General features: G+C 45.8%; 1 protein-coding gene across 1 annotated transcript in view; it reads left to right on the top strand.

The window, feature by feature from the left end:
* FOXR1 (forkhead box R1) overlaps nucleotides 1-15,102 on the top strand; it is a 45,168-nt gene extending 30,066 nt beyond the window's left edge. The window contains exons 2-6 of the mRNA XM_073601290.1: nucleotides 1,962-2,051; nucleotides 3,110-3,312; nucleotides 5,543-5,751; nucleotides 13,744-13,976; nucleotides 14,698-15,102. Coding sequence (XP_073457391.1) covers nucleotides 1,976-2,051; nucleotides 3,110-3,312; nucleotides 5,543-5,751; nucleotides 13,744-13,976; nucleotides 14,698-14,726 — 750 coding nt within the window. The 5' untranslated portion in view covers nucleotides 1,962-1,975 and the 3' untranslated portion in view covers nucleotides 14,727-15,102. The remainder of the gene's footprint in view (nucleotides 1-1,961; nucleotides 2,052-3,109; nucleotides 3,313-5,542; nucleotides 5,752-13,743; nucleotides 13,977-14,697) is intronic.
* The last annotated feature ends 8,772 nt before the right edge of the window (nucleotides 15,103-23,874 follow it).

Here is a 23,874-nt window from a genome sequence, read left to right as displayed (position 1 = left end):
CTCAGACCCGCTTCCTGATTTGCTGGGAGGAGAATCGTTGTGACAGTAGCGAATATTCATTCACCATTGTTGCACAACTAGATGGGCTCACCCTATTAGAGCCCCCTGGCTCTAATCACGTGCTTAAAAAAAAAAAGAGAGAGAAACCCAAATTGGAATCCATGTGTCCGGCACCCCGCATGTCCGGACACATGGATGTGGGGGCGGCGCCCGTGTGCCCGGAATTACGGGCTGCCACTGGTCCTAAGGATACCAATTTGTGGCAGTAAGCTATGCCTAATGTACACGCTATTTGCTCTGGGCTCAGTAAAATCGTTCCAGATGCCACTTGCAATAAAAGAGATGGGTTTAACAAACCATTGCAAATGTTATATAGCAAAGTCCCAGGCCTAATGGTGACCTCTAGAGTCAAGGACAGCTGACATCCTTCTGTGTAGAGTGGGTTACAAGGCATGGTTGGTGTAATGCAAGATAAACGGTGGGCGCCAGACACTTTTTTTAAGTGCAAAGAGATTTATTGTCTCTTAAACAGAACTGTGGGAGAGCGGGTTAGGGCCAGGACACCCTTGGGTACATGCAATGTTAATTGGCAGACAGCTATATAGGTGAAGGCCTCCAGCCGGACACCACATCTTTTATAGGTAGGGGACACTGTCTCCTATCACAACAGTCTTGTAGAAGTTACTAACTGTAATTGTATCCAACTGTTATCAACACGAACAGTTCTCAGCCTACCCCACAATCATTCACTGTGGGTCTTCACTCAACGAGCTCCCAGTCTCACTAGACTTCAGATTCAATAGCCACTGGATCCCCTGAGCTCTTCCACTGTTGGCACTCAGTATCTTCCTCAAGCGTCACCCCCGCTTCCCTGCTGGGTCCCTGGCTTGGCACTCACAGATACTCTTCAAGCTTCACCCCTGCTGACATGCTAGGTTCCTGGCTTTTCACTCACTGATGCTCCACAAGCGTCACCTCTGCTGTCCCGCTGGGTCCCTGACTTGGCACTTGCTGAAGTCTTCCCACTTCTTCACCATCCCCGGCTGATGAGAAGTCTCCTCTAGTACTGGTCTCAGCTTACTCACACAGTGGTCTCTGGTAACAAGGTGGATGGTCCTGTAGTGGTGACAGCTTCCCCTCTACCTCCAACCACAACTGGGTCCCTGGCTAGCGGAACCGTCATTTCTGGTTGGACTACAAGCTCACAGTCCCAACCCTACACTGCTCTCCTGCTTCTGAATAGGTCTCAGACAGCTTAGCAGCCAGATGTCCCCGGTATAGGCCTAAGGCTTATGGCCTAGTAGCCCGGGGCAACATAGCACACGCCCACCCAGACAGATGTCCAGGTGGCACAGAACCCCGATCACCCGACTCCACCCAAAATAGGCTCTCCCAGCAGGCCAAGGGACCCAAGAAAATCTCTGCCCATTAGCTAAGATATCCCATTCATTCATAATCTGTCCTTGCTATGCCCTTGTCTTATCCAATGTCACCAGCTACCAGGCCACCTAGTGACAGAAGAGAGAAGTGCAGCAATTCCAGAATTAGGGGGAAATCAATCGATCTAGCAATTGGCCAAGGCAACTATCGCCTAGCAACTAAATTTACTAGAAGCCCTGCCTAAACATCAGGGTGCTACAGTTATATACTACTAGGTGTACAGAAGGGTCAAAAACTTGCAGGGAATTTAAAAATGTTTTAGCCAAGCTCTGTGATTGTGTAGCTTTGATCAGCTGGTCTGCATTACACATGCCAAAATTTGAATACATATGCCTGCTGGAAAAGACAGATTGTAAAATGTACATTTTAACATTTGAAAATGCCAGATTCCAAAGAGTATCTCTTTATACCTCAACTTTCCTGATTTATAAAGTGTAAATTGGCTGGAAAGCACTGATTATAAAGAGTACATTTTATTTGTTATTTGGAAATGATGGATTATAACATGTATATCTTTATAGGTGCTGAAGAGAAGATGGAACGTTGCTCAGTAAATGGTCAGCACAGCCTGGGGGTGGATTCCTGTATTTCCAAGGAGACAACACCACAAGGTGAGCAAGTTCTTATTGTACCCAACAGTTGTGACGTTCTTTATTTTCGACATACATCAAGGATTTATTTTTTTTGCAGTTGGGATGTAATTGGCAACTTTTTTTAAAGGTTGTTCCAGTGTTGTGATCTGGGCTGAAACCAGATCGAACATGATCAAAAATAAGAGCAGACAGAGCTTAGTTATTTAAGTAGTTGGGATACCCAGATGAGAGGAGAGTCAATAGAAATGGAAAGGTTAATAAGAAATTACTGAAGTCAAAATGTGCCTAAAAATTAAAAAAACATATTATATTAGAAAGACCCAGTGGTCCACCAAATCTGACTTCTTTTTTTTTTTTTTTTTTTTTTTTTAATTTAATAGCTTTTTGTCTGTGTATAGATCTGTATCCCCAGTATGTTTAAATTCACTTAATGTGGACTGATTCACTACCTCTGCTGGTAGCCTGACTTTATTGAATAGAAATTCCTCTTCGTGCTGATTACATCCTCTATCAGGGTGACCATTTTGAATGCCTTTCAGTTAAATCACTGAAGTGCTGTAATCCTGCACAGCTGAAGGCAATATGACCACAAGACTGTGTGACTACACATTGAGAAGAAAGTTCATCAATGTTGTCACAGTTGATAACACTCCCCCTCAATTCGACTTGGCACAGAACCTACCCAGCTTCATGCCTAGGCATCCTGATTGACGACATACTGTTGCCCTCCTCACTATGAAGAGGAACAACTGGGGTCCTACAGGGCATCCAGCATCAGTAGGAAGTGACAAACTATACACGCTCTTATTCTACTTCTAGTCCCAGTACTCAAGAGATCTACAGGGCCAACTAGAGGCATTCCATATTCGGTGCAAGGTAAGTTGGGGCAAAAAAATGTTGCCATGCATATACAGGGCGCTTGTAAGGTATTTTAAAACCAAAAAAGGACATTTGTAAAATGGGATGGGAAGAATAGGATCAAGTAAAAAGTTGGTAAGGTAGGAATCATTTTAGGACAAAACAGTCTTTCAGTATTGACCAGTCTCCCTTTTTTTTTTTTTTTTTTTTCCCTTTAGAACTTTCTTTTAAGCCCACACTGTGGCTTGTTGTGGATCCCAACCTAGTGATCCCATGCCCTGATTTATCAACTCTGACTTCTGAGTCTTGTGTCTCAAATTCCTACAAGCCCCCCACATCAGAGAACCCGCCAAAGTCTGCTGCAGACTGTTTGACAACAGAAGATTCTGAAGAGGAACCTGTGACCTCAGTCAGCAAACTGGTAAAAACGCCTAGGGAAACCATCTGTACGTATAGTGAGACAGTGAATACTGTCCATCTCAATGAAGGTGCTCAATATAAAACAGCTCAACTTTAATACACTTTATTGAAAATAAAAAAGTTGTATAGATTGAAACTTGTAATACCCTATGCCCTGGTCTACCAGAGGGGTTAGGATGTCATGTTTTAACCTATATATAACTTTTATACAATATATTATGACATCAAAGGTTCATTTAAAAAAAGTCCTCTTTTCGGTTCCCCCGCTGGCGCTCCTGGTTCCTCCTGTTCAGCCAGTGCCCCCAGTAGCCAAGCTACTTGCTCTGGGGGCACTTGTGGGTACTTGCTCCCGAATCCCACTCTATGCGTCCATAAGACACACAGAGCCATGGCTTGGCCCCAGCTCCCGCTCTCTCCTCATTGACTCACTGGCTATGATTGACAGTAACTGGAGCCAATGATTCCCGCTACTGTCTCAGCCAATGAGGAATATGAGACCTTGGAGAAGCTCAGCTCTCGTGCACATCGCTAGATCGAGAGGGAGCTTGGGTGAGTATTGGGAGGGGGGGTGCTGGGGCGGTAATTTTGGATGCTGCCAGGCTCTATAGAGAAATTGTTTAAAAATCAGGTACAAAGGTAGTCTTTGTTGCCATAGGAGTTAAACCACTCCAAGACTGGAAACAGGAGAAGCAACTGGCCAACCTGCTAGTTTGAGTGGTGCGCACTTCATCAATTAGTGCCAAAACTTTATTCTATAATTTAAGACCAATAGCAGTACACTGCAACTAACCCCATCAGTCAAGGACTGTGCAATTCTGAATGAGATCATATCAATCTCTGAGGCCGATGTCTCCAAATTCACCAAGGCTATGGGCAAATCCTATATGGAATCTGCAGGAGACGGCATGAGGGTGTGACTTTGGCCTCAGCAATAGGAGTCAGAAAATAACGAAGTGATACGGGTCATAAAGTCCATAAAGGCATGATCGTTGCACACAGGAGGTTTTTAACCTTCGTGCATTGAAACCTTCATAAGCCTTTAAAACCACTTTACGTATTGGATCCTGGAAAATATCCATTTAATAAACAAGCAAATATTTCATAACATAGAAAATTATGTGTATGTTTGGGTATTTAAAGTACTTTTATAGCAGAAAAATGCAGATTGTAACCTTACTTTTGCACAAAAATGTTTAAAAAATTGCCCTGGTAGACAAGTGGTTTAATATCCTGTCAGTCCAAATTTTGAGTTGCTTATAAAGCAAATAAAACTTTTCAAAGTTTTTTTTTCAACTTTTAAAACTCGTTAGTAATTGGCATGGAAATGTGCATAAAGTTTTAGCAAGATGTCCAAAAGTTTCGAAAAGTATCCCTTTCTCCTTTTTTATTTATCTTATTTATTTTTTTGTTGCCGTAAATGTCTGGCCTTTCTCTTAGAATGCCAGAATGGAACTAAATATTCGCCTTGGCATCTATAGAAAACCATTCCATATCTATATACATGAGATCTAAACTTTTTTTTCAACCATATGTAATTGGGAACATCTGGGAGAAAAAAATAAGTAATAGGTTGGTTATCAAATACTGATGGCTACTGAAGTAACAAGCTGGAGAACCATTAACAATTACCGGTACATTCTAGAATTTTCTGCATTTATTATTTGCATATTAAACACACATACACTGACATTTTACTGATTTTAAATGCAAAAAAAATTTACATGGATGTAGATTACTCCTTTTATTTACTAAAATATCGCAAAACCTCTGAAAAAGGAATACCTATGCCATCTCATGGATAGGAAGGATGGTTTCCAAAACTGCTTTATCTATTCTCTATATCGCTGGCAAAAGTCTGGTCATCTGACCTACAGTCAATACAAAAGGCAATGTCTGGGTTCATTTGGCAACCTAACAGACCCCCGATTAGTTGCTGTGTGTGTTTTATTTTGCCTTTAGCATACATGCTTTAAGCAAAGGTTTGACTTTCCTTACTTCCTATACAAGGTACTAGATTATCCTTTTGGGGTTTTTGCCTGGATGGTGTCATCCCCAGAAGACCGATTATTATACATTGGCAAACCACCCTGCAAAAGGTTGCTTTTGCAGGACCAAAATTGGTAGCCCCAATGCTAGGAGAAACTTGAAACAATTGCAATTGGAGTGGAATTTTATTTTTAACTGCTTAAAATATTTGTGCAGCACTTTGAAACGTGTTCTCCCTACTACAGTGTGCTGAAGAAGATTCCCCCTATACACCCATATCGTCTTCACTCCATGTCCCAAGCTGTCATGGCAGGAAGGTGCGTGTACGGCGAAGTCTATCTCCATATGAAAAGTGGCCCCGGCCTCCAATCAATTATTGCAACTTGATATCCCTGGCACTAAGGAACAGTGAGGATGGAAGTCTAAATGTGCAACAGATTTACAGCTTTGTTAGGTGAGCTGATAATGGGATATGTTGGGGTTTTTTTTTTCTGTTACTGAAGATCTGATTCCAGTTGGGATACCAATATAGTTAAACAAGGCTTTACAATATTTGATACATGTAAGTATGTATCACAGTATACAGCCTAATTAATGCTCTTGTTCTAAAACAAAGATAGAGGAATTATTCTTCAGTGGACAATCTAGTAGGATTTTTGTATTCGCTGTAAAATTCTTGGTATCCATTGAGTGATACAGGAAGTCTTCCTTTTTTTTTTTTTTTTTTTTTTTTTTTTTTTTTTTTTTTTACCTTTCGGGCTAACAAAAACCCAAAACGGATAAACCATGCTCAGATCATCAAAACAGAGGGATGAGACCTGTGACCCTCAATGGACTTTGCATGTCACTTCTGCAAAAAGGCCCATCTCCTAGCAATTTTTAGTTTAATTACACTTTCATCTGTAATGGAAAGTGATGACTTCTGAACACAATTCTCACCAAACGGTAAAGGCTTATAAAGCACATAGGGGGAGTAAATGGCACTCTAGGAGGCTGCCAGTCTCCATAGAGAAATTGTTTAAAAATTGGGTGGAAAGGTAGTCTTTGTTGCCATAGGAGTTAAACAACTCCAAGACTGGAAACAGTAGAAACAACTGGCCAACCTGCTAGTTTCAGAGTGTTGCGCACTTCATCGATTAGTGCCGAGACTTTATTCTATAATTTAGGACCAATAGCAGTAGACTGCGACTGACTCCATCAGTCAAGGACTGGAGCAATTCCGAATGAGATCTTATCAATCTCTGAGGCCGATGTCTCTAAATTCACCAAGGCCATGGGCAAATCCTATATGGAATCTGCAGGGGAGGGCATGAGGGTGTGACTTTGGCCTCTGCAATAGGAGTCAGAAAATAACTAAGTGATATGGGTCATAAAGTCTGTAAAGGCATGATCATTCTAAAAACCTTGGCTGAAAAGGATCCAGACACACCTGATGAAAGCAAAGAAGACTTGGAAGACAGACAGCAGAGAATATCAAGATTCCAGGCTACAGATCTTGGAAAATCAGTAGGTACACTGCCAGCAGCCGTCAGAGTATAAGTCAGGGCCTCCAGTACAGCAGGACTGTCCCTTTCTCCCCATGTCTAGAATCAGACATGTTGCAACCACATGGCAGTAAGGCTCAAGGTAAGAGGCGAGGCCTGGACAGCTGGTAGGGGGCAGCAGATTGGATTGAAGTTCCACTTGCTTTTTGCAAGCAGAAAGGAGATGGTTCCTCAACAGTGTAGGGTGGGAAAGGGATCATAGACCGCACCCAACACTTCACCCAGAAGATGACCTGCGCCTCAACCCCTTTCTTAGCAAAGTCCTATAGTGGATACTCTTAATTGAAAAAAATTGAAGAAAAAGTTAACAAAAAAGGTGCTGTCAGGTCCCACACTTACCAGACAGGTGAGTCCGCTTGGGCAGAGGGTAGGCTCCCTTACGTATCCGATTCGGGGCCCCTGGTAGAGTAGACAGGAGGCCCACGAGTGCGGAATGGTATGAGGGCCTGATGTTAGGGTCCTGGAGCAAGGTGGTCTGGCAAGCAACCGGTAGAGCTTCAAGACTGATGGAGCAGATGCTGAGCAGGAGCTAATCAGGCTGGTCACACACAGGCAGAGGTCGGCAACGGGCTGGCGGCAACGGTACAAGGGAGTAGGCAGAAACAAGGTCAAACAAGCCGGGGTCGGGTTCAGGCAGCAATCAAGGGAGGTCCAAAGGCAAGCCGGGTCACAACGGGTCAAACTACGGAGATACAGGAACACAGGAAGATCACGGAACAAGGTACAGAGCTGTTTGATCAGGCAGCACCGAATCAGGGTAGAGGCAGGCTTAAATAGGCTAATTGGCGCCAAACGCCGCGCTCGTGCACGCGCCGATTCGCCAAGGCGCCACCGCGCCCCCGACACCGGCGTGCACGCCCACACTACCGGGCACGCCCGCAGTAACGCCCATAGGCGAACGCGCGTTAGCACGCATGCACGCCCGGACGCCACCCTGCACGCCACGGCTGGTCAGCCCAGACACTCCGGTGCCCCCAGGAACACGTGCCCCGGCACGCACAGAGACACGAGCGCCAACGCGCCCCGGCGCGCACCGGCGCCCAATCAGGTAACCTCTCTGACAGTGCCCCCTCCTCAAGGGCAGACTCCGGATGCCCAGCTGGGCCATCTTTGCGGCATGAGAGGTTTTAAAAGACTGCAGAAGTTCTCTGGCATGTAAGTTATTTTCCGGCTCCCACGAATTATCTTCGGGTCCATAGCCCCTCCATTTTACAAGGTATTGAACCTGATTGCGTCTTCTGCAATCTAGAATTGCCTCCACTTCGAACTCCTCTTCGCCATCAACCACAATAGGTTTGGGTGGGCCAATGCTACGACCGTAAAAGAAGTTGGGGGTGACCGGCTTCAGGAGGGACACGTGGAAGACTGGATGTATCCTCAGGGAGTTAGGAAGGTCAAGTTCGTAAGCTACGTTATTGATTTTTCTTTTAATCAAGAAAGGACCCAAGTATTTGGGGCCCAGTTTCCTGGATGGACAGGCCAACTTGAGGTTAGCGGTAGATAACCAGACAGAATTGCCAGGTTCCAGAGCAAGTTCTCCCCGTCTTTTCCTGTCAAAGATTCTCTTATAATCTTCCTGAGCCTTGGTCATGGTTTCCTGCAGCAATTTGTTGTTGTTTGAAAAAAAATCCAAAGTTTCGGATACAGCAGGAACAGGGCACTCAGGCATAGGTCCATGCAGGAAGGATGGGTGGAAACCATAGTTGGCATAAAACGGTGACTGATTGGTAGCTGAGTGTAGTGAGTTGTTGTAGGAGAACTCCGCGATGGGAAGCAGGGAGGCCCAGTCATCCTGGGAAAATGCAGAGAAACAGCGGAGGTATTGCTCCAAGGTTTGGTTCGTCCTCTCGGTTTGTCCATTTGACTGAGGGTGGTAGGCCGAAGAAAATGACAATTTGATTTCAAGGGCACCACAAAGGGCTCTCCAGAATCTGGAGGTGAACTGGACGCCTCTGTCCGAAACTATATTGGTCGGTACTCCATGCAGTCTGACGATCTCCTTAATAAAGATGGAAGTGGTCTCCATGGCCGAAGGGGTGCCCTTCATTGGGAGAAAATGGGCCATTTTAGACAGCCTGTCTACTACGACAAAAATGGACGAAAAACCTTCTGATGGGGGGAGTTCAACGATAAAGTCCATTGAAATCATGGCCCATGGCCTCTCTGGGACTGGTAATGGTCTCAACAGACCCCATGCTCTTGTCTGGCTACTCTTGTTTCTGGCACATGTGTTACAGGACTCCACATATTCCTTGCAGTCTTTAGAAAGGTGAGGCCACCAAAAGGTGCGTTGGACAAGATCAGTTGTCTTCCGTGTGTCGAAATGACCGGCAAGTTTGTGATCATGGCACAAGCTTAACACCCGCACTTTTAGCTCCTCAGGGACCACAATTTTATTCTTGAACCAGAACAGTCCATCCTTGGTACAAGCTTCAGCGGGTGGAGACATTCCCATAGAGGATCGTCTGATTTGGGAGATTAGATCCTCCTGTAGGATCAGGATATTTCCGGAGGGGAGAATGGTGTCTGGAGACGGGGCCTTCTCAGAATCCAGAAACATTCGGGAAAGGGCGTCGGATTTGACATTCTTGGATCCGGGTCGGTAGGTTATGTGAAAAATAAATCGGGAAAAAAAGTGCCCATCTGGCCTGCCGGGGTTTCAATCTCTTGGCCGTTCTTAGGTATTCTAAGTTTTTGTGGTCCGTGTAGACCAAAATGGGGTGAGCTGCACCTTCCAAGAGAACGCCATTCCTCCAGGGCTGCTTTAATGGCTAGAAGTTCCCGATCTCCCACGTCGTAATTCTTCTCGGAAGGGGAGAGTTTGCGTGAGAAGAATCCCACAGGGTACAAGAGTGCTTTGGCACCTTGTCTTTGTGAGAGCGCGGCTCCAACCGCTACTTCGGAAGCATCCACTTCTAAGACGAAGGGCAAGGCAGGGTTGGGATGCTTGAGAATAGTGGCTGACGTGAACAGCGCTTTGAGTCTGTCAAAGGCCTCTTGAGCCTTAGGAGTCCAGCAGAACCGGCTTCCTTGTTTAATGAGTTCCGTAATGGGAGTTATAATCGAAGAGAATCCTTTAATAAATTTCCTATAGAAATTGGCAAAGCCAATAAAACGCTGTACTCCTTTCTTGTCTAAAGGTGCAGGCCAATCCAGGATAGCAGATACTTTTTGCGGATCCATTTTGATGCCGTCAGGGGAAATGATCAAGCCTAGGAACTGGATGGATTGGAGCTCAAACTCGCATTTTTCAAGTTTGGCATAAAGCCCATGTTGTCTAAGCCGGGTGAGTACGTTTCGTACGTGTTTGCGGTGCTCAGTCAGGGAAGCAGAGAAAACCAGGATATCGTCCAGGTAAACTATGACATATAAGTCCAAGAAGTCACGAAAGACATCGTTGACGAAATGCTGGAATGTAGCCGGTGCGTTGCACAGACCAAAGGGCATGACAAGGTACTCGTAGTGCCCAAATCGAGTACGAAAGGCCGTCTTCCATTCGCCCCCCTCTCTTATGCGGATCAGATTGTAGGCTCCACGGAGGTCCAGCTTGGTGAAGACGGTGGCAGATCCTAATCTCTGGAATAATTCGGGAACCAAAGGTAGTGGGTATCTGTTCTTTATAGTGATTTTATTAAGCTCCCGGTAATCAATGCAGGGACGTAAGGAGTGATCCTTTTTTTTTCTACAAAGAAGATGCCTGCCCCCGCTGGAGATGTGGAGGGACGGATGAACCCTTTCTTCAGGTTTTCGTCTATATAGACCTTCAAGGTGCCCAGCTCCTGCTCAGTTAAAGGGAAAATCCTCCCGAAAGGAACTTCAGTACCAGGTAGGAGTTCTATTGGGCAATCGTAGGGTCTATATACTGGAAGAGTTTCTGCTCCCTTTTTACTGAATACGTCTAGGAAATCCCGGTAAGGTTCGGGAAGATTTTGGTAAGACTTAATTTCTGAATCTAGGCACAGGCATTGGGAGGATGTTAAAAGGGGTCCCCCGTAAACAGTGTTGTTTGCAATAGTCCGAAGAAAACTGGATCTTGCCCGTAGACCAGTCGATGCTAGGATTGTGAGCCTGTAGCCAAGGTATTCCTAAGATAATTGGGAAGAGGGGAGAGGAGATGACATCTAGGCGTAAAAGTTCCTGATGTTCCGGGCCAATGGTGGCCAGTAGAGGAACTGTCTCCTGGGTAACAGGACCGGAGCGGAGGGTGGAGCCGTCCGCTAGGAAAACTGCCAGTCCCTGGGCCTTAGTTTGAGTAGGGATATGATGGTCTTCGACAAAGGTCCGATCAATGAATCCGCTACATGCTCCCGAGTCAATGATGACTAGGATGTTCCTTCCAGGTAACTGTAATACAATGGAAAATGTTAGGTGGTTACCGGAACTAGGTAAGACAGGTGCACACAACGAGGACGACGGCAGGCACTTACGTCTTTTATTTGGGAATGCTCTTGCAAAGTGTCCAGGCTCCCCACAGTACAGGCACAGGTTAAGTGTGCGTCTGCGTGTCTTCTCCTCTGGGGTCAGAGAGGGGACGGAGCAGACCCAACTGCATGGGTTCAGGAGCTTCCTGGGTTGGAATAGATGAGACAAGTGGAGCTTGATTCGGGGCACTAGGGGCCCTGGGTAACATCCAGGTGAGGCGTGGGTGGCCAACAGTTCTCTCAGCGCGTCTTTCTCTGAGGCGGCGGTCAATCTGGATTGATAAGTTGATTAGCTCCTCTAGTGTCTGAGGTACCCCCACCCGTGCTAATTCGTCCTTCAAGGGGTCCGACAACCCCAGCCGATATTGGTGACGCAAGGCCGCGTCGTTCCACTCTGTATCTGAGCTCCAACGCCTGAACTCCACAGAGTAATCTTCGGCCGCTCTGCGGCCTTGTTGAAGGTAGTGCAAGGCGGCTCCTGCCGTGGCTGTTAACTGAGGGTCCTCGTACAGCTGAGACATAGCTAAGAAAAAGTCACTCAAAGAATCCAGAGATCTGGCCTTTTGCTCCAGCAGATGGTGGGCCCAGGTCTGAGGCTCGCCGGTCAACAAAGTAATGACGAACCCCACTTTGGTAGCCTCCAAGGAAAACGTACGGGGTTGTAAGGCAAAGTAAAGTTTGCATGCGTTGCGGAACGCCCGGAACTTGCAACGTTCTCCGGAGAACTTTTCGGGTGTAGGCACCCTGGGCTCCGGTGGGAGCATAACTACAGAGGGTGCTGAGGCAGGATTAGCAGATGCTGCTCCCGGAGGGGAGGCTGAGAGGGCCTGGACCTGTCCTTCCAGTCTGGTATAGCCCTCCTGTAGGCTTTTGACGGCTTGGGTAAGGCCCGCTAGGTGCCTGCAAAGTTCATCCATGGGGGAGGCCCCCTGCCCAGACTCAGTCATGGCTGCCTGATACTGTCAGGTCCCACATTTACCAGACAGGTGAGTCCGCTTGGGCAGAGGGTAGGCTCCCTTACGTATCCGATTCGGGGCCCCTAGTAGAGTAGACAGGAGGTCCACGAGTGCGGAATGGTATGAGGGCCTGGAGCAAGGTGGTCTGGCAAGCAACCGGTAGAGCTTCAAGACTGATGGAGCAGATGCTGAGCAGGAGCTAATCAGGCTGGTCACACACAGGCAGAGGTCGGCAACGGGCTGACGGCAACGGTACAAGGGAGTAGGCAGAAACAAGGTCAAACAAGCCGGGGTCGGGTTCAGGCAGCAATCAAGGGAGGTCCAAAGGCAAGCCGGGTCACAACGGGTCAAACTACGGAGATACAGGAACACAGAAAGATCACGGAACAAGGTACAGAGCTGTTTGATCAGGCAGCACCAAATCAGGGTAGAGGCAGGCTTAAATAGGCTAACTGGCGCCAAACGCCGCGCTCGTGCACGCGCTGATTCGCCAAGGAGCCACCGCGCGCCCCCGACACCGGCGTGCACGCCCACACTACCGGGCACGCCCGCAGTAACGCCCATAGGCGGACGCACGCACGCCCGGACGCCACCCTGCACGCCACGGCTGGTCAGCCCAGACACTCCGGTGCCCCCAGGAACACGCGCCCCGGCACGCACAGAGACACGAGCGCCAACGCGCCCCGGCGCCCAATCAGGTAACCTCTCTGACAGGTGCTTGGCAAAAATATAGTCTTTAACACAGCAGGGCTGAAGAAAAGATGTCCATTCTACTAGAACAAAAAACTGAGGCTTGCTGGTAGTGGGGGTTAATGCGGGCAGGTCCAGTGTGGGGGTTTTTTTTTTTTTTTTTTTGGGGGGGGGGGGGGGTTGCCAACTGCAGGAGAATTGAACATTAGCAGTATGACCTAAAGTTTCAAGACGCTATGTCCCTCCATGGACAAGAAAGGAACGTAGGAATTCGTCATGGTTTTTCAGGTCCTTGCTGGAAGTAGTAGTTTCTTAATTGCACATAATATAACTGGATACTAACATTTTATAAGTAAGGTTGATCCAGGGACTATCCGATTGCCTCTTGGAGGATCCGGAAGGATTCCAAACCCCCATAGTGTATATGGAGGTTTTGTGTGTGTGTGTGTGTGTGTGTTGGTTTTTAATATGAGGAGAACAAGCATTTGCTGAATGAATAGCTATAGGTCTGACTTGCCAGATTGTGTTTTGCACTAATGCAGAGAGCCCGCTGCTTTTGCACAGAGGGCAATGTTGCTTCTCTACAGAATATTGCAAGGTAAGGGGCTTTTCAGTTTGGGCTGAGGGAAGATTAACCTGAAAATGACTAGCCCTATAACACTTATGATTTTGCTATAACCTGCATTGGGGCTGAGACTTCAGTTGGTATGTAATATGTTACATTTAGACACAAGCACATATGTCAGTGGGGGGGGGGGGGGGGAGATAACAGCACAGGGTTTTTAGTTTCCAGCCTTTCCTCTACAAGTATAATACTGCTTTCTTTACTTTTCAGAGAACACTTTCCATTTTTTCGTGTTGCTCCAGATGGTTGGAAGAATACTGTCCGGCACAATTTGTGTTTCAGCAGCAGCTTTGAGAAGATCTCAGGTTGGGTGTGTGCTGATGGACACCGGCGATCTTGCTTGTGGAAATTAACATGCCAGGGTCGTAAAAAGTTCCGCACAGAGGTGCATGGCCTGTCAGATGAGTTACTGCGCATATTACGAAGGAGCATGAACAAACCAGGTACAACATGTTTACAAGTATGGGTTTTTTGTTTTTTTTTTTTTTTTTTTTTTTGGGGGGGGGGGATTACCTACATTTTATACTTTGTTCTTTATCAGAAGTCAGGGGTTAAAATCTTAACCAAATCTTGTCATTTAAGTGAGGAGCAGTTAAAACAGGGCAGGGGTCCTCAAACTACGGCCCGCGAACTGCCCCTTCCATAAGATCGCAGTACTCGCACTCCCCCTCCCCTCCCATATTCACGCAAGACAGGAAATGTGACAGGTCCAGACAAAGGGCTGGACTCTTCATGTTAAGAAGCGGGTGATTGCTGGGACCGCCCCGCTGTCTAGTAATCAATCACCTGCCTGTAACATGAGAAATCCTGCCCTCTGTCCGGACCTGTCATGTTACTTGTCTTGCGTGAATAAGGGAGGGGGAGTGTGAGTGCTGCGATCTTATGAAAGTGTGTAATATCAATGGGGGGGGGGGCCTCTGTGATGGGGTGGGCTCTGCGATTTGGGGGCTCTGTAAGGGGTGGGGGGGGCTCTGTGATGGATAGGGGAAGTCTGATGGAGGGTTTCTGTGATTTTTTTTGGGGGGGGCTCTCTGATGGAGGGATGCTGTGATGGCAAGGAGTTCAAACCTGACCCCAAGTATAGCCTGCCCAGTATGTATCAATTCTTTCAATAACATTGACTCAAATATTACAGTAGTAGTAATGGTGTTTTTACATTTTCAGCACTCATGGAATTGATGTTTGGGATGTGAAGACTTCCGCCAGATGTATATTCTTCTCCTGAAGAAAATGTTTATTTATTTTTCTATCCCTTTTGGGGAATGTCTCTGTATTCATACAATCCTGAATTTAAGGATACAAATTCAACACTTCTTCTTTTTTTTTTCTTTTTTTTTTTTGTTTGCATTAAATGTCAAAATTAAACAATGTTCTAAAGAATATTTTATATTGGTTAGTCATGTAATCCTAAATGTAAAGCTATGAATACTATGACATTAGTTTGTTTGGGCCAAACTGTAGTATCAGCTACATGCGATATGCAGTGCTGTGTTCAGCAGTGGTATGGGGACTTCTATTCTGTTCCCGCACAAAACGGGGTTGGACTGAGTGCTGCTCAGCCATTCACAGGAAGCCTTGTGGTGTGGGTTTTTTTTTTTTTTTTTTTTTTTTTTTTTTTTTTTATGCCTATTCTAGACTCTGGCTCTAATCATGTGCTTCAAAACAAAAACGTGCTCCCCATTGAAATCCATGCATCTGACGCCCCGCATGTAGATTAGGGGTCCGGACACACGGATGGGGGGGTGGCGCCCATGCCGCCACTGGTTGATGCAGTGCTGGCAGCTATTAGATTGAACAATTTTTTTTTTTTTTTTATTTTATTAATCAAATGGGCCAGCTTGGCCCAAACAAACTATTTAAAGTCATATTATTCCTAGAGTTAGATTTAAGAATTTAAAAAAAAAAAAAAAACACTTCATTTTTCATTTTTCATTTTGTGCCTATATATATATATATAATATATAAATATATATATATATATACACACACAATGGAAAGCACTATCTCTAATATTTCAATTTCACTTTGTCTTATTTATGATGCACATCTTAGTGCATGAAGACCAAGTTTCCCTAGACTAGAGCTTCTGCCATTATGGTAAATATGGGGGGCTAAAAACCAAGGATTCCCTGTCCTATCGATGGCCTATGTATAGGTGACTTTCCATGAACACTGTATTTACCATTATTTAAGATGCAGAAATAAAGTTTAAAATAAGAAAAAAGAAGAAAATGTTTGCATTTCTTCATTAAAATATATGAATCTAAATCACTTATGGAACTTCTAAAGCGGCAGTAAAACACCACTTGCTGACTTGTACCTACCAGTAAGCTTATAATGGGGCTTACCTGTAGGTGTAAGGAATATCTCCTGAATGTGCACCGTTGAGGTAGAAGATATCTATTTCTGCAGCCGGTGACCTCACCGGCGCGTGTGCACTGCGATCTGATATGCCAGTCATTTAGAGCGATGCGCCACGATCATGGCTCCCCTGTGCATGTGCAGGAGTGACCTCATCTTGCCTCAGTCATTCAAATGGCCAGTGCTGTAAACGTGGAAGGAAGACCAGGTGTGGATTGAAGCCCTGTCAGCGGTGACAGTAAGCCTCTGGGTGGCTTTGTTTTAAGGTAAGTCTTTCATAATGTGCATCCCAATTGACATGAAAGGGCCTGACTGTACGGGATGAATGGAACACCTGTGCAAACATGGCCCTTGCACGGGTGTATGCTTAAAGTGTTACTCAACCTAGGATGCTGTATTTACTATATCTGGTCTTCCACAGCACACAGAACATGGAAATACAATTATTTTAGTATATATAAACTGCTAAATACCTTTTCTCAGCAGTATATATGTCAGGAGAGTACTTGCCGAGAGCGGTCCGCCCTTGCAACTACGCGCACCCCGTCCCCTGGAGATAACGGGGAATGGGTGGCACTAAGGAGCATGGGCCACCAGCAGGTATAGAGTTCCTGGAGGAAGACTGCAGAGCCGGATCTGGGGGTGCAGGAGTCTTGGGACTGGCTGAAGACCCGATGTTGGGTGGAGTAAGCAAATCTGTAAACAAGCAGAGGGTCAAACACTGGTGACAGGCAAGGCAAGTCCGTTTAAGCAGGCCAAGGGTCAAACACTGGTGGCAGGCAGGACAAGTCCGTTAAACAGGCCGAGGGTCAAACACTGGAGGCAGGCAGGACAAGTCTGTTAAACAGACCGAGGGTCAAACACTGGAGGCAGGCAAGGCAAAATCCGTTAAACAGGCCGAGGGTCAATCCAGGAGAGAGGCAGCATGGTGGGAACAGTCCGGGTCATAACAGGAAATCGGGTAAGTTTAAACAGGAAGCAGGAACCAACAGGAGCTGACGACAAACCAGCAACCCGTCTGGGCGCTGGAGCCATTTAAATAGCCCTGCCAGAGCGTCACAACAGGCGTGCACGGGTCACTGCACGGATCCGTGTGCTATCGGGCACACGCGTGCGCTGCTCCATCGGACCGCGCGCGCCGGAGTGCAAATCCACCGAGCACGCGCACAGGACCATGGCGGATGCGGCTGGAAAATACCCTTCTCTGACAATATAGCAGTCTTGTGACTTCTATCAGTGGCTGGTTAAAGCTTGTAGAAGGAGTTTTCATTCACTTCTGACTGAGGTGGCATGACCCCTAACCCTCTGTCTTGGTAGTGCTGATCACATGACCACTCCCCAAAAAAATCAAAAGCACAAATAAGAGGATATGAAGTGAGGGTAAAGCTTTCTAAGGGGGCCCCGTGATAGGTTTTAATCCTTGCCTCTCAAAAACTAAGGAAAAAAATGTTTTTGGATTGACGTTAACTTGAAGAATATGTAAATACTTTGTCTATAGTCTGGGCAGAGGTGAATTTGAGGTGCCCAAATCACTAGAGGATAGTGGGATGTACAGGCATAATCTATCCTCTGGCGCCCGAGTCTGAGTGGAGTTCTTAACTCATGATTAACAGTTAGTAAGGTTGAATAAAAATGCTGGCACATAAAGTTCAGTGTGTGTTTGTCGCTAACAACATTCTAACATTTTTTAATATCCCTTTATATTGTAATAAATGGGAGGGGTTGGATTTCTCCCACTTCGTTTAAAAAAAAAACAAAAAAACAAAAACGCGTGCTTTTATTAACCGATGCAGGGTACAAATCAATATACAAAGTCGTTTTACAATTGCACATTATCTAAAAGATATTAGTTAGAACGTACACATGTATGGCAAGTCAGATGTCCTTTTATTTTTGCAAAACATCACAATGTTCATAACAAACCGAGAAGAAAAAAATAATGTAAAAAGAAAAAGTAATGCAAAGTATATCGCTATCAATAGTACTTCCTAGTTAAGAGAACATATTGTGACCATCATCCAAAGAAGATACATCATTGGGAAGATACCAAGGCAAGGTCCTAGAGGACCATACTTTCTCAAATTTCCAGTGACAACCCCTATTGGAGTAGGCCATTTTGTACAGGGGTAGGGCTGCATCAACCAGAGCTTCCCAGGCAGACCCCTCCGGTGTGGCCGGAGATGCCCAATTAAGTAGAATTTCTTTCTTTGCATAGTACAGGAGATATGCTATGAGAAGCTTAGAGTGATGGGAGCATTAGTCGTCACATGGGATTCCCAGTAATGCTAAGGACGGAGTAGGTACCAGGGTGAGTTGCAATCTAAGATTGATTTCGGCAAATACAGCCTGCCAGTAGAAGACAATCACTGGGCATTCCCTGAACATATGTATGTAGGACCCCGGGTGGAGTTTACAGTGAGGACAGATGGGGTCCTTCTCAGGGGACAGTCTGTGCAATTTCTCAGGAGTATAGTATACTCGGTGGAGAAATTTTAACTTGAATCAACTTATCGCTAGAGGAAATTACACGTTTTGGGCCCTGTTCCAAGCTATCTTCCCTGTCCAGAGAGGGATTTCCCCCTTCCAGTAGTCCCATAATTTTCCCATTCTGGGTAGGGCGGTAGAGAGGAGAGCACCGTAAAGGGACGATAGTGGCTTATCCAGATCTCCCAGAGACAGCATTTCCTCAATAGTGGGAGACCAAGGGAACTGAGCCCCAACAGCATGATTTAGCTGGAAGTAACAACCGAAACAACATCCAGCCCTGCAAACTGAACCTCTGAGACATTTGGGAGAAGCTTAATAAAGTACCTGTGGGCATAACATTACCAATAGTTTTAAACCCTTACTGCGCCCAGAGATGGGGGGGATCCTGTATTGTATGAAAATAATGGAGTTCGGGGTTACCCCACAAGGGGTGGGCAGGGGACAATTGGTCTGAGGTGGAAAAACTCCAGGTAGCGGCCTTCTGAACTCTCAATGTAGTGCGTGTAGGTCCCCAGTAAATTAGGTTCCGGAGATTAAGGATCCCAGAAAAGCTGCCTCCAAACAAGTGGCTGCGTTAGCTCTAGATCCCCGGAGCCACCAGTATGCAGATACCAAAACCATCGCCCCGAAAAAACCCGGAAATTGGGTAAAGCTAAGCCCCCCCAACCTTGAAGGGAGAGACAAGGTAGCTATAGCTATGCGGGGGGAGGCTCCATTCCAGATAAAGGAAATTAAACAGCTATCTATTTCCCTAAAGAAGGAGACGGGAACCCAGACCCGGCAATTGCAAAATATATCATTGAAGCGTGGGAGAAGCATCATTTTAACCAGGTTTATTTGACCCAGCAGGTTCAGTGGTGTTTTTAATGAAGCTAAAAGTTGCACTCAAAGAATTTTGAGTTGCGTCTGGTCACCTGTACACCCAAGTACCTGAATTCCTCAACCCATTGTAATGGAAAGGAATGAACCAGATCCATTGGTCTGTCATCAATAGAAAACCAGATAGATTTGGACCAGTTAATCTGTATGCCAAAAAAGAGCTGCATGCATCAAAAATTTTCAGGGCTTCCGAGAGCGACAGGCCCGCATCGTTCAGGTAGAGCAGAGCATCGTCTGTGATAAGAACCGTTTTTCTTCCAGGTGTCCCACTTGCAGGCCCCTGACTTCAGAGGATTCCCAGATTAAATTGGCCAGGGGTTCCAAGGCCAAAGCAAACAAGGAGGGTGACAGTGGGCATCCCTGGCTTGTACCCACGTGAAGAGAAAATGTCTCGGACAACCAGTCATTGGTGTGGATCCATGCCCTGTAGAGCCTCTGTAACCAGCCAATATAGTTAAAGTGGATGTAAACCCAATGTCATCCTTTCTAAACTACTGCCATAGGGGTTATCTATAAGGATATACATGCCTCCTGCATGTATCTTTACCTGCCAAATGTCTCCCCTCTGTCTTTTATGAGACATCATATTCTGTGGGTGGGTCTGTTGTCTGGAGCTCGGTGGGTGGAGTTGTGATGTCCGTAGACTCCCCGTCCACCTCTACACTCCCCTTGTCAATATGCATTTCTCCTGTGTATTTCTTACACTGAACTTCTGCTATGATCTCTAACATCCAGTGAAAAGACAGGAAAGTAACCACATGACTTCAGCATGCCAAATCATGCTGAGGTGTGGAACAGCCAATCCTTGCAGAACTGCTGAAGAAAGGAGTAAGGGTGGGAATTAAAAAATAATGCATGTCTTAGGCTAGTGCACGAGATATGTAAATCGCCTGTCACTCACAGCAAGGGGGAGGATTTGACAACGTTTTTCTCTGTTTTTCAAGATTTATCTCACTGAACAATAAAAGAGGATTGCTCAGAGCTAGATTAACTCTCCATGGCAAGACTGGGCTCAAATGATAGGAAATCTTATACTCTACATTATGACATTAAAAAAAAAAAAAAAATTTCGGGTTTACATCCACTCTAAGGCCAAAACCATATCTTCTTAAGACCTCCCAGAGATAGACCCACTCCACGGAGTCAAATGCCTTTTCCGCATCAAGTGAGGTGACCACTCCTAGTACTCTGATTGTCATGGGGAATGGAGAGGTTGCAGAAAAGACGTCTTAAATTGAATGTCTGTTCCCTTGCCCGACACGAACCCCGTCTGATCAACATGGATCAGGTCTTCAATAACGGTAGAAAGACGATTCGCAAGGATTTTAGCATCAACGTTTAATGGCAATATTGGCCTATAGGAGGTACAATTTTGAGGGTCTTTACCAGGCTTGGGAATGAGTACAATAACCGCCTCCTCCATAGACTCAGGGCGTGTGTCCAGGGAAGATAAGTCATAAAAAAGAGTAGTAAGCTTGGGAGCCACAACTTCTGCAAAGTTGGTGTAATATTTGGTGAGAAGCCCATCGGAGTCTGGTGTCTTACCCGCCTGTAGCCTAGCAATTGCCATTTGGACTTCTTCCAAGGTAATATCTGCATCTAAGCGTTCTCTGACCGCCTCATCCAGTGTCGGAAACGCAGTGGAATCTAAAAAGATATACAGGTCCAGGGTTGCATATTTTTGAGGAACTGACATATTTTTGAAGAAGAACTGACTAAGTCTCTAAAAAACTGCCTAAATCCCTTATTAATAAGATCCGGGGCCACTGAAGTTTCCACCTGCCTCCCTTATACTAGCAATATGCGTTGTTAGATTTTGGCTTTTGGCCATACAGGCCAGCAGACTCCCATTCTTGGCCCCATATTCAAAAACTTTTTGTTGGGAGTGAAACAGGGCCTTTTTAGTATTTTCCGACCTCAAAAGGGAAAGCTGTCTCAAGGTTCCTGCCAGGCCCGATATCTATCCGGGGTTTGTCAACTCTCAATATGAGATCCAAAGAGCTGTCACTATCAGTGAAGCAAGCCATCATTAGGCTGAAAAAACAAAACAAACCCATCAGAGAGATAGCAAAAACATTAGGTGTGGCCAAATCAACTGTTTGGAACATACTTAAAATGAAAGAACGCACCAGTGAGCTCAGCAACACCAAAAGACCCGGAAGACCACGGAAAACAACTGTGGTGGATGACTGCAGAATTCTTTTCCTGGTAAAGAAAACACCCTTCACAACAGTTGGCCAGATCAATAACACTCTGCAGGAGGTAGGTGTATGCGTGTCAAAGTCAACAATCAAGAGAAGACTTCACCAGAGTGAATACAGAGGGTTCACCACAAGATGTAAACCATTGGTGAGCCTCAAAAACAGGAAGGCCAGATCAGAGTTTGCCAAACAACATCTAAAAAAGCCTTCACAGTTCTGGAGCAACATCCTATGGACAGATGAGACCTGATCAACTTGTACAAGAGTGATGGGAAGAGAAGAGTATGGAGAAGGAAAGGAACTGCTCATGATCCAAAGCATACCACCTCATCAGTGAAGCATGGTGGTGGTAGTGTCATGGCGTGGGCATGTATGGCTGCCAATGGAACTGGTTCTCTTGTATTTATTGATGATGTGACTGCTGACAAAAGCAGCAGGATGAATTCTGAAGTGTTTCGGGCAATATTATCTGCTCATATTCAGCAAAATGCTTCAGAACTCATTGGACGGTGCTTCACAGTGCAGATGGACAATGACCCGAAGCATACTGCGAAAGCAACCAAAGAGTTTTTTAAGGGAAAGAAGTGGAATGTTATGCAATGGCCAAGTAAATCACCTGACCTGAATCCGATTGAGCATGCATTTCGCTTGCTGAAGACAAAACTGAAGGGAAAATGCCCCAAGAACAAGCAGGAACTGAAGACAGTTGCAGTAGAGACCTGGCAGAGCATCACCAGCGATGAATCCCAGTGTGTGATGATGTCTATGCGTTCCAGACTTCAGGTTGTAATTGATTGCATTGGATTTGCAACCAAGTATTAAAAAGTGAAAGTTTGATGGATGATTGTTAATCTGCCCCATTACTTTTGGTCCCTTAAAAAGTGGGACATATACAATGTAATTCCTACACCGTTCACCTGATTTGGATGTAAATACCCTCAAATTAAAGCTGAAAGTCTGCAGTTAAAGCACATCTTGTTCGTTTCATTTCAAATCCATTGTGGTGGTGTATAGAGCCAAAAGATTAGAATTGTGTTGATGTCCCAATATTTTTGGACCGGACTGTATATTACCATAAAGTGCCAGTAGCCATCCTCCCCACAGGGGGCAACAATATGGGTCCTCTGTGTACCAAGAAAAGTCTCCTGCGTTGCAGAGGCACAAAAACTTGAACATGTAGGCTCCATTGGCCACCACATAGCAATGGCGTTCTGTGGTTAGGCAACAGGAAACAAGAAACGTAGGGGACAAAAGAAAAAAAAAGGGGGGTAGCCCAGTAATACAACTCGATCATAGATCTTAGATTCTAAATAAAGAAATGCAAACGAGTATGGGACCTCTTTCTCCAGATGGTCAGCAATGAGGAGGCAGGGTGTCAATCCAAGCCAATGCTTCCTGCGGGGATGTGAAGAATCTTTCCGATTCTCCATCTTGAACACCCGTAGGCATGCAGGGAACATGACACTATACTTTATGTTGCGGGCCCGCAACGCTGCCTTCATCTGATCGAAGAATTTCCTGAGCTTCTGAGTTTCGATGGAGTAATCTGGAAATATGAGCAGTTTGTTATTTTGGTAGGAAACTTCCTTCTGTAGCCAGGCAGCTCAAAACACCTCATCCCTACCCCGGAAATTGAGGAGATTGTTTCTTCTGTTGCGGTTTTCTGCATCATCCGCCTTATATTCCAACGCTTTGCGCTTGGTCTGTAGGGTGCGGAGAGCCGGGGAGTGCTCCGCAGTCGTGTCCTCCGTGAGGCCTACTCTGTGCTCTGGTTTGGTGACACGGGACTGGAGTTTGTCCACGTCCTGCCGCATGACCCCCATTTCGAGCTGCACCACTTCATGATTTGTAGTGAGCGTGGATTGGCACAGAGCAATAGCTGACATGTCAGCCACAAAGCTCGGATAAGGAGAGGCAGCCAGCTCTGGGGACTCCGTCTGCAACATCATGTTGGATTTCTGCGCTGCACGAGGCTCCACACGAGCAGTGGGAGAAGGAGATTTAGTCTCCTCAATCTGCGGAAACTGTGAAAACCTTCCACACGTAGCCCGGGAGGAACGGCGTCTCATCCGGGTGTAATCCTCCATCCACAGGTGATAATTATGCCCGAGAAGAGGGAAAATCAGTACTTGCCAGCAGAGCTCTGGATTAAGCAGCCGCTCAGGTGGCCATCTTAAACACGCCCCCTATTTCTCCCACGTTAAATTATAAATATATACTATCTTGTCTGCTCATATAAAGGGTTTATTCTGTTAGAGCTCTGCTGATAATGTGATATTAAGAATAATATGTACAGTGCCTTGAAAAAGTATTCATATCCCCTGAAATTTTCCACATTTTGTCATGTTACAACCAAAAACGTAAATGTATTTTATTGGGATTTTAGTGATAGACCAACACAAAGTGGCACATA

The sequence above is a fragment of the Aquarana catesbeiana genome, linkage group LG10 (assembly GCF_042186555.1).
Source record: "Aquarana catesbeiana isolate 2022-GZ linkage group LG10, ASM4218655v1, whole genome shotgun sequence".
Classification (NCBI taxonomy): Eukaryota; Metazoa; Chordata; class Amphibia; order Anura; family Ranidae; genus Aquarana; species Aquarana catesbeiana.
The sequence above is the reverse complement of the archived record's forward strand: the minus strand, read 5'-3'. Positions and strand labels throughout refer to the sequence as shown.